We start from the raw sequence: 12,168 nt of genomic DNA on the forward strand, positions 1-12,168 counted from the left end.
ACCTTTAAGCTTAATGGACTAACCAGTTATTTTTACAGATTAATATTTTTACGAAAGAAAGACACTTGCCCTCTTTGATTAATGTTATTAATCCAAACTTCAATGAAGTGAAAATCTGATTATCATCCACACTCTTATTTTTAATTAGTTTGAAAATATGTACATACATTTCTGGCAACAACTCTTTTAAGGTTATTTGGATTCAAAATAAATTTTAAGGCATTAATTTAATGAAGGGATAATTGGAAATATTTTGGTTTTAAAATAATATAATAGGGTTACGTAAGCATAATTTGTTGGCTATGTTTAACTAATGAAAATTATGTGACAGGGAATAAAAATGTATATAATTTAAAATTTTATAATTAAAAATATTTTGTGAAATGTAAAGGATAACATCTGAGAGAAAGAATGACACTTTGTTAAGGAGATCTCAATTTAAGATCTTTTCTACATGAAGAAATCAATAATGTTATCCATTGGCAAGAAGGACATAGGAACATGTTTGCTACAGGATTTGAGTATTTGTCAAGTGCTTTAAGATATTAATGCAAACACAACAATATTACAGATTTTAATTTCTTCTGTTTTGATCCTAGCTGAGAGATGTAAATTCTTAGGTTGAGAATAAGCTACAGACACATCCTTTCTAAAACAGGAATAAAGAGTTTTTTCTAGATGGCTTATAAATCATGCAAAATGAATTATTTGGTAAATGAGATATTTTGAATTTTTTTAATAGCTGAAATTATTATAGTACTATCTCTGTAGACCAGCCAAAATAATAGACTGATTCAGAAGGCAGTATGCTTTCTATTAAGGCACCTTAGGACCTGCAGGAAATAATGTCAAGACACAAATCACTTAATCACTAATTTATTTCCTGGCTCCAACACCTACTAACAAACCTTGGACAAGACCTTTAACCTCACTATGCCTCTTAATTCTTCCTTTGTAAAGAGGGTTTACTAACTTACAGGTTTGTGGTAAGCATAAAATTGGTTAATACATGAAAAGCATGTAAATATTGTAGAATACTATAATGTTTTTGTCGTTTGTTCCAAGTCATAATTTAAAATATATTTGTCAAACATACTTTATGCTGATGTGTACCATTGCAGATACAGTGTAGAATGTTTTATAAAATGGCAGGTAAGTAGAAGAGACTACTTTAAAATACCTGTTGAAAAAGAATTACATTACCCTCCACTTTAATGCTTGATTCAAAAGGTTACAAATTTATTATCAAATCTAGATCTGGAACTGCAACCCTAATTCAGTTTGTAATGTCAAGACATGAAGATCCTGAGGACTCTTACTAGACCTGAATGCTCAGTATCTCCTAAGCCTACTCAGAAATGAGTCATCAGTATAAGTCATGGTCCAAACTGAAATACATATAATTTCACATATGTAAATATAAAACTGCTACATATAAAATTAATTTTCACATTTAGAAACATTTTGAGATTTTTACTAGCAAAAGGCTTTACAAGGACAGATATTATATCAAATTACTATGTTAGGCTTACAATATTAAAATCCTAGTTTTTTTCTGCACACTATTTCAGAGCATTTGGAAACTACATGGCTGTCTCATTGAAAATGATTTATGCATAATTCTTTAACTGATTTTTAAGAGCATATGTGTATATTTATATATTTATTTCCACCCTTCTCCTCTAGAACTGGGTGGATAAAGCTGAAAAACAGATTCTTCTTTCTGAAACACTCGATCTATCAGAACTCTTCCATCCAGACACGTTTCTTAATGCTCTTCGCCAAGAAACTGCAAGGTAATTAAAACTAAAATGCTTTACCTATTTGTTTCTGAGGGTAATTAGATTTTGCTTTAGTCACTTCTAATCACATTGCCTTGATTATTGAGAAATGAATTTATTGTTGAAACCCAGATATTTGTTATTCCCTAATACTTTATTTTTTAAAAAACAGTTAACTTGTTAAGTTTTAAAAAACTAATGCTTTTAATTATGTATTTATTAGAATTGAAAAGATGAAATTTAAAAATTTAGTCATTTATCTAGACTTGTTTTGTCCAATATGAAGCTATTTAAATTTTACATTTCACATGTCACATGGAAATTTTAAAAAGTTAAAGATAAGACTAAAAATTCATTTTCTCTCACATTAGCTATGTTCAAAGTGCTTGATAACTAACTTGCTACCATTTTGGACTGCATGAAAACATTTTATCTTTATAGAAAATTCTACTGAACAGCACTGACTAGGCTTAATGGTGGAAAAAAGGACATTATAGTGAAGATCAAGTTCATTTCTATACCAGATGAAATAGTACCAAAAATAGACAGTACCAAAAATATATTTAATAAATTTATTTGCTTAATTACTCAGATTTCAGTTTATACCATCTCAAGATCTATAAATATCAATATTTTAATTTTGCTAATAAATGTTTATTGAACACGTATTTTAGGCCATAGTTCAAATGGAGGGTGTAAAATGAAATGCCATGTACTTAAGGAATTCATAACCCTAAAGAAAGACCGATATATAAACAGTTAAATTTTAAAACATGGTGTAAAATCTAAGATATTGTGCATAATAGATCTTAATTTGAATGTTATAAATATATCAGTTTAAAATAATAAGACTATCTTACTTATTAATTCCTGAGGATTTGGGAACAGGAGTTGGTTCTAGTGATTGAACCTAAGGGTTCACACATGCTAAATACAGGAGTTGGTTCTAGTGATTGAACCTAGGGAATCATGCATGCTAAACACTGTACTACACCCCAATTCCCCTAATAATTGTGACTTCGTGTGTGTGTGTGTGTGTGCGGTTCTGGGGATTGGACCCAGGGCCTTGTGCATGAGAGTCAAGCACTCTACCAACTAAGCTATATCCTCAGCCCTAATTGTGACTTTTGATGCTTTACTTTTATAGGGCAATGGGTCATTCTGTGGATAGCCTTAAATTTGTAGCTTCATGGAAAGGTCGACTTCAAGAAGCAAAGCTGCAAATTAAGGTATTAATTTTAGCTCTTTTGTTTGAGATGAGATTATGAAATTTCTATCTCAAAGCCATCTATTTTTATAGTTGTAATATCAGTAAAGTTAGATTGTGTTACCTATGTAAAATAATCAAAATTACAATTTAACAAAAAATAGCTTATAATACAAAATACAAAAAAAATCTACTTGTATGTGATTGAAAATATACATCTAAATCATAACCACATAATTTGAGAAAAGGAAAATTGCATTAAAGAACTGACTTGTGAAAAGGTTAATTGTGTTCATATCTAGAGACTACTTTAAAAATTCCTAACTTTACTCTGTAGCGGCCCCACCATGGGAAGGTTTCCATCTGGTCTTTGCAAACAATACTCCAGCTGACAGTACTTCCCATCTCATCCTACCTCATACTTGGGAGAAGAGAAACTGAGAATTGAATTATTTGAACTAGCTTTAAAATCTTGGGCCACTATAACTGGCAGCTTGGTGAGCAACACACAAAGAGGAACCCTCAGCTCTTGCTCTTGTGTTCAGTACATAGCTCAAGAAGAAATGGAAAAAAAGACAATTGGACATAGGCAGTGACCATATATTCTCATTGACTATTTTGACCAACTTAGTAGAAACAATTCTGTAATTTTGTGTGTGTATATTTTTATATATTTATATATATTTCTTTTTTTCTTTGTTTGTGTATATATTTTTTCTTTTTGTCTCATTAAAAAAAATTAATTATAGTTATTTTTTTCCTTGCCTTGTCTTTTAAGGGTTAGGGCTTCTTATTAGTATATTACGATTTTGTTTTATATTGTTTTTCATTTGTTGGTTTCTCTTTTCTTCTGCTAAATCCAAATTCTGTTCTATCTTCCACTCTCTCTTTGTTATTTCTATTTTTTCTCCTCTTCCCTTGTAACCTTTACTTCCTACATCTCTTCTTCAGTCTGTTCACTTTTTGAAATTGTAGACTCTTTTCTACCTTTCTATCACATTTTCTTTTCTATTAACTGTATTCTTACCATCATTTAGCACTAATTGGTTTATATAATGCCTGCCCCCACCGTTAATGCTGTTGCAATTATTACTGCTATGCATTCCATAGTTTACACCTGTTGTGTGATTTAATGCCAGATATAAATACATGTTTACTTATTGTTTTTGCTCTTGGCAATTGCTAACCCTACCATTTCTATTTTCTGTGGCAATTAACATTGTAGATGTTATAATAGTAATCAAGTATCTAGCTTAATACTGTATTTTGTTTGCATTGGTTTTTGCTCATTTGTTTTCCCCTATTTTGTGAGGTGCTGGGAACCCTACAAGGGCACTACAAATCCACAGGGTAGAAACTCTGGTGCTGAACTGAACTCAACCAAAAGATGGCATGCCTTGCCCCACACACAAATTAATGACAGTCAGTCTTCAGCTATACTTTAATACAAAGGAAGGTCAAAAACCCTAACTAATGATCAGGCCCCAGGTAGAAACAGCTAGGGATGGGTCCCCAGGTGCAACCTATGGACTTCAATTGCTATAGAAGAAAAACAGAAAAATAATACAAAAGCTATCAACACTATACCTATGAGGGGGGATCTCAATCCAGATCTCTCTAGGACACTTTGGCAAGTGAAGACTGGGCCCCAAAAAGATCCACACATAAAGAGTGGAAGAGAAATCCCAACAGATGCATAAAAGCCAACACATGAATACAAGAAATATGAAAAAGCAAGCTAACACACCACCTCCTAAAGGCAATAATTCACCAGCAATATGACCTTCAAAATATTGATGAAATATCAGATAAGGATTTCAGAAGAATCATTATAAAAATGATCAATGAATTCCCAAAGAACATGGGAAAACAACTGAATGAATTAAGGAAGTCACCACAGACTATGAATGAGAAATTCAGTAATGAGATAGAAATTTTGAAATGTTGGAAATTAAAGACGCCATAAATCAAATACAATGTTCAGTTGAACATCTCTTTAATAGAACAGATCATGAAGACAGAATATTAGAGCCAGAAGACAAAGTGGCCAGCTTTGAACATTTAGAGAGTATTAAAGAAAATAAATAACAATGATCAGAATATACAAGAACTCTAGGACAATGTGAAGAGACAAATTTATGAAGCATTGGAATTGAGGAGGACTGTGAGATGTGGGCTAATGGAACGGATAAACTCTTAAGCCTTCAGAATGAGATGGACATCCAGATATAAGAAGCATGCAGAACCCAAAAAGACAAGATCCAAACAGAACCTCTCCATGACACATTATAATTTAAAATGCCCAACATACAAAACAAGGATGAAATTTTTAAAGCCTTAAGAGAAAAACATCAGATTACATTTAGAGGTGAGCCAATCATAATCACTTCTGATTTCTCAGCACAAACTCTGCAAGCCAGGAGTGTTTGGAACAATGTGTTCCAAGTCCTGAAAGAAAATAACTGTAAACCAAAACTGCAATATCTAACCAAAACTTCTCTCATACCTGGCAAAGCAGATTTCACATCAAAAGTGATGAGACAAAACAAAGGTAACAATCTAAGAAGATAAAGCAATAAATACTTATGCCCCAAACATGGGTATAACTAATAACATTCAAAATTGAAGATGAAATTAAAAAACCAAGACAAGCAGAAACTAAAAGAATTCATAAGTACTAAACTGGCACTAGAGAAGTTTCTTAAAGAAATACTGCACATAAAAAATAAATAAATAAACCTCAGAGTTCACAAAAGGACAAATCTCATTTGAAGAGTAGTTAAAGCTGAATGAGAAATAGGATCAAATTAAACACAATAAATAAATCAAAATGGCAGGAATTAATATACATCTCTATAATAAAACAGTGTAAATGGTTTCAACTCTCTAATTAAAAGAAGTAGGCTGGCAGAATTAATAAAAAGAAAAAAAATAAGACCCAACTAACTATGTTGTTTGTAAGAGATGTACCTTACAGGAAAAGACAACCACAGGCTGAAAGTGAAAGGATAGAAGTTGATAAACCATGGGAATAGAGCCTGAAAACAAGCAGGAGGAGCTGCTCTCATATCTGGTACAGCAGATTTCACACCAAAATGATCAGACAAAGAAAAGGGAACAATCCAACAAGAAGATAAACCAATATATACTTATGCCCCAAACGTGGGTGCCGCTAATTACATAAAAGAGACACTACTCAAGTTGAAGCCTTAGATAAACCCCAGTACAATAATACTGGATGATTTCATCACACCATCACGTCACATCATTAGATACGTCATCTATACATAAACTCATTAAAGACTCTTTGGACTTGAAAAATATTATAAATCAAGTGGACCTAATGGATATCTATAGAACATTTCATCTCTCAACAACTGAATATGCTTTCTTCTCAGCAGCTCATGGAACTTTCTCCTAAATAGGCCAAATTGTAGGCCACAAAGAAACTCTTAGCAAATACAAAAACATATGTGTATGTGTATAAAATTCCTTGCATCTTATCAAATCATAATGACATGAAATTATAAATCAACATGACAAAATCCTATAGACACTATAGGAAAACATGGAGATTGAACAGTATTCTTTTGAATGATAAATGAGTAATAGAAGAAATCAGGGTGCAATTTAAAAGTTCTTAGACTCAAATAAGAATAGTGATACAACATTCCAGAACCTGTGGAACATAATGAAGGCAGTTCTAAGAGAAATTTATAGCTATGAAGTGCCTACATAAGAAAGATCTCAGGGTTGGGATTGTGGCTCAGTGGTAGAGTGCTCGCCTAGCACAAGTGGGATCTAGGTTTGATCCTCATCACCACATTAAAAAATAATAATAATAATTTGTTATTATGTGGTGTCCATCTACACCAAAAAATAAGTATTAAAAAAAACCAGAAAGATCTCAAACAACCAAATGTTGCATCTCAAGGCCCTTGAAAAACAACAAACCAATTCCAAAACTGTAAAAGGAAGGAAATAATTAGAGCTGAAAGCAATCAACTTGAGAATAAAAAAAAAAAAAATACAAAGGATTGATGAAACAAAGAGTTGGTTCTTTAAAAAGATAAACAAGAAAAATAAGCCCTTAGCCAAACTATTACCAGACTTCTCAGAAATCCAGCTCATTGGGGACTAATTTTGAAAACTGCCAAAACTGAATCAAAGAACTTAGAAACTTAAACAAACCAATAATGTGGAAGGCTTTTTAATACTGCTTGAATATCATTACAACAAAGAAAAGCCCAGGACCATATGGATTCTAGCTGAATTCTACCAAATCTTTAAAGAAGAACTAATGCCAATACTCCTCAGATTATTTCATGAAATAGAAAGGAATAATGGGACACTTCCAAATTATTTCTACAAAGCCAGTATCATACTCATACCAAAACCAGATAAGGATTCAACAAGTAAAGAAAACTATAGACCAATATCCCTAATGAACCTACTTGCAAAAATGCATAATGAAATATTAGCAAATCATGCTCAACAACATATTAAGATTATACACCATGACCAAGTTGGTTTCATTCCAGGGATGAATGAATCGTTTAATATATGCAAATCAATAAATGTAATTCATCACATAAACAAGGACACTTAGTAATCTTGATAGATGCAGAAAAGGCCTTCAACAAAATTCAGCACCCATTCATGATAAAAACACTGAAGAAACTAAGGATAGAGGGAACTTGCCTCAACATCTTAAAGTCTCTTTATGAACAACCCAAAGCCCACCTCATAGTATATGAAGAAAAACTGAAGGCATTTCCTTTAAAATCTTGGACAAGACAAGGATGTCTATTCTTAACACTTCTATTTAATATAGTGCTAAAAATTCTAGCCAGAGTGATTAGGCAAGAGAAGAAAATAATAGGGGTAAGATAGGAAAGGAAGAAGTCAAATTATCACTGTTTACAGATACTATCCTATACCTAGAAGATAAAAAAATACTCCATCAAAAGACTGCTAGAGTTAACAAACAAATTTGGAAAAGTAGCAGGTTACAAAATCAATATACAAAAATCATAGTAAGACCACCTGGTATATGATTTCATTTACATAAAATGCTCAGAATAGAGAAATCTATATGGACAGAAAGTAGGCTAGTGGTTGCCAAGGGTAGGAGGAAAGAAGTTAGTGGGGTGAGAACTTTAGGGTATGAAGTTTCTTTTGGGGAAATGAAAGTGTTCTAAAACTGAGAACAATGATGTATACTAGAACCCATTTAATATTTTTAAAAGTTTTGTATCATAAGAATTATATGGCAATAAAGATGTCATAAAATGTTTACTTTGAAAAAAATGACAGTTCCTTATGACCCAAAGGAGAAGCTTCAATAGTTATATGGGAAAAGCTGGATAGGTTGCTTAAAATATGTGATACATTGACATTTTAAAGATATAAACTAGCTAAATTATTGCAGTCATTTTTATTTTTCCTGATTGAATTGTATTAGAAATCACATTATCTTTTTTTCTCATTTAAAAATCATGACCTTTTACTGTTTGTCACTGGTTTCAAATCTGCAAGTATCAGTGAAGTCATATTTTCTCACTTTTATCATTTATTGAAGTATGAATAAGTCTTGGTGTGTGCTAGCATTAAAATATCACCTACTTTTTTTAACTGGTTAACAATTTTGTTTAATTGTTGATACTTATAATAAATGTAGAAATTTAACTCAGTCACAAGACTTAGGTTTTCTATGTGAGTATGTTTATCTAAATACTATATTTAGAACAATCTATTTAAAATTGTATATTACTTAATAAATATTTTTTGTTTTAATTTTACCTTACTTCAAGTTATATATAATTTACTTCTCCAAGTTATATAATGAAGTATTGTCTTTTGACATTCTTATGCTTTCATTTTTAAAAACATAAATATATTTAAATTTCACAAATGTCTAAAAATTTGGTAGATTTATGGTTTTTAAGTAAAATAAAGCTTAAATTTTAGGTTTATTTTTAAAGTATATAAAAGTCAATATTGGAATACAGAAGTGTTCTTAAAAAATGGAGCAATTTTTATAATGTTTTTATTCAATGGATATATATTGAGACACAGTAAACTCAAAATGTAATATTAAACTATAACTTACACTGTGAAGATAGTTTCAATTTGTCTTTAATCAATTGGTAAAGTTAGAATAGACCATTCTGTTATGAGAATTATAGTAATATTTTTTTGTACCTCATTCATTCCTTCAGTTATTCATTCAACAAATATACATATTTTTTTTAATTTTTTTATTGTTGGTTGTTCAAAACATTACATAGTTCTTGATATATCATATTTCACACTTTGATTCAAGTGGGTTATGAACTCCCATTTTTACCCCGTATACAGATTGCAGAATCACATCAGTTACACATCCATTGATTTACATATTGCCATACTAGTGTCTGTTGTATTCTGCTGCCTTTCCTATGGCATTAGAGCAGATTATGCTAAGTGAAGCTAGCCAATCCCTAAAACACAAATGCCAAATGTTTTCTTTGATATAAGGAGAGTAACTAAGAACAGAGTTGGGAGGAAGAGCATGAGAAGAAGATTAACATTAAACTGGGATGAGAGGTGGTAGGGAAAGGGAGAGAGAAGGGAAATTGCATGGAAATGGAAGGAGACCCTCAGGGTTATACAAAATTACATACAAGAGGAAGTGAGGGGAAAGGGGAAAATAATACAAGGGGGAGAAATGAATGACAGTAGAGGGGGTAGAGAGAGAAGAGGGGAGGGGAGGGGAGGGGGGATAGTAGAGGAAATATACATATTTTAGAATACACTGTGAGCTATGCATCAGAAATAGATGGTGATAAAAAGACATTCCTTAAGCTTATTTTCTATTGGGGAAGCCTATTGGAAAAGACTGATATTAAAAATTATTATACTAAATAGGTAATTATAATTAGCTATCATAACTATAATAATGGAGAAATAACATCAACATGGGAACATATCTCAGTGTATAGGAATCAAAAATACATATTCTCTAAGGAAGTAATGTTTGAAATGATATCTGTAGAAGAAGCCAGGAAATGTTGATAAGAAAGAAGTGTTCACATATTCCTCAACAACACTCCTAAAGGGCAAGAAGTAAAATCAAGAATTGATAAATGGGATGATATCAAACTAAAAAGCTTCTTCACAGCAAAGGAAACAATCAAGAATATTAACAGATAGCCTACAGAATGTGAAGAAATCTTTGCTACTTGCACCTCAGGTAAAGCATTAATCTCCAAGTATATAAAGAACTCAGAAAACTTAACACCAAAAAAAATTAATAATAATAACCCAATCAATAAATGGGCAAAGGAACTGAACAGACATTTCACAGAAGAAGAAATAGGTCAACAAATACATGAAAAATGTTCAGCATCTCTTGCAATTAGAGAAATGCAAATTAAAGTTACACTGAAATTTCATCCTACTCCAGTCAGAATGGCAATTATCAAGAATAACAATGAATGTTGGCAAGGATGTGCAGAAAAATGTACACTCATATAGTGCTGGTAGAACTGCAATTTGATGCAGCCACTCTGGAAAGCAGTATGGATAGTCTTCAGAAAACTTGGAATGGAAACTAGCATTTGACCCAGTTTTCCCACTCCTTGGCATATACCCAAAGGACTTAAAAATAGCATACTATAGTGACACAGCCATATCAATGTTTATAGCAGTTCAATTCCCAATAGTTAAGCTATGGAACCAACCTAGGTGCCCTTCAATAGAAGAATGGATAAAGAAAATGTAGCATTTATACACAATGAAATACTAACTGAGCCATAAAGAAGAGTGAAATTATGGCATTTGCTGCTAAACTGGATGGAACTGGAGAATATTATGCTAACTGAAATAAGCCAGTCCCCCCCAAAAAAAAACAAAGACCAAATATTCTCTGATATGTGGATGCTAACTCACAATAAAGGGGGAGGGGGAATAATAGAAATTCATTATATTAGACAAAGGAAAGTGAAGGAAAAAGAGGGAGGATTGGAATAGGAAAGACAGTAGAATGAATTGGACATAACTTTCCTATGCTCATATTTGAATACACGACTAGTGTGACTCCATGTATATATGGTACATTTTACTGTCATGTATAACTAAAAGGAACAAAAAAAATAAAGAAGTATTCAGAGCAGAAGGAATATATGTGGAAGTGTAGAGGTGACAGATCATGTGCATTCAAGACCCCAGTTGAAACCAAGAAGGATTAGAGAACACTGTAGAGAAGAGGAAGACTGACACTAGAAAGTTAGGTGGTGTCAAGGTTTAAGTTATTTTTCAAAATTACCCTAAGGACAGGAGAAAGAGGTACCAAAGGATTTTAAAATGCAAAGAATGCATGATCAGATTTTTTTTTAAGATTGATTTACCACACAGAATACATCAAGATTGAATCATGAAGAAATAAGAAGCCTGAACAGAGCAATAACAGGTAATAAAAACTTAAATTAGTAATAAAAAACTTCCCATGTAAAAGCCCAGGACCAAAAGGCTTTGCCGCTGAATATTTTAAAAACTAGTACCAATTCTCAAGTTACTCCAAACAATGGAAAAAGAAAACATTCTTCTAAACACATTCTATGAGACCAATATTACCCTGATACTAAAAGCAGAGAACACACTAAAAGGGGAAGGGGGCAATATTTTTGGATGAACTGATGCAAAAGAATTCCTCACAAAAATACTAGTAAATTGAGTTTTATAACACATGAAATGATTTTAAAGATTATACAGAGCAATCAGGAAGACAAAGAAATCCAAACAGCTTCCAAATTGGAAGAGGGATCCAAATTGTCTCTTTATAGATGACATGATCTTCTAGAGAGAATGCCCAAAACTTTATCAAAAAAATAAAAATAAATGAATCCAGCAGATTTTCAGGATACAAATCAGCATGTGAAAAATCATAGCTTTGCTCTATGAAACAGAAGAAAATAATCCCATTTGTGATATCTATAAAAAAATAACTAAGAATAAATTTAGCCAAAGAGGTGAAAGATCTCTTTAATGAAAATTATAAAACATTGAATTAAAAAATGGGAAAACATCTCATATTCATGGATTAGAAGAATATTGTTGAAATGTCCATACTACCCAAAATGACTTAGGCATAGAATTTTTATAGGCATTACATTGAATCCTATATTTACCAGATTTTTT

At 31.8% G+C, this 12,168-nt stretch overlaps 1 protein-coding gene across 1 annotated transcript in view; it reads left to right on the top strand.

The window, feature by feature from the left end:
• Dync2h1 (dynein cytoplasmic 2 heavy chain 1) overlaps positions 1-12,168 on the top strand; it is a 377,152-nt gene that overhangs the window by 343,846 nt on the left and 21,138 nt on the right. Inside the window, exons 86-87 of the mRNA XM_071616653.1 lie at positions 1,687-1,796; positions 2,929-3,010. Coding sequence (XP_071472754.1) covers positions 1,687-1,796; positions 2,929-3,010 — 192 coding nt within the window. The remainder of the gene's footprint in view (positions 1-1,686; positions 1,797-2,928; positions 3,011-12,168) is intronic.

Source organism: Marmota flaviventris, chromosome 9, assembly GCF_047511675.1.
Source record: "Marmota flaviventris isolate mMarFla1 chromosome 9, mMarFla1.hap1, whole genome shotgun sequence".
NCBI lineage: Eukaryota > Metazoa > Chordata > Mammalia > Rodentia > Sciuridae > Marmota > Marmota flaviventris.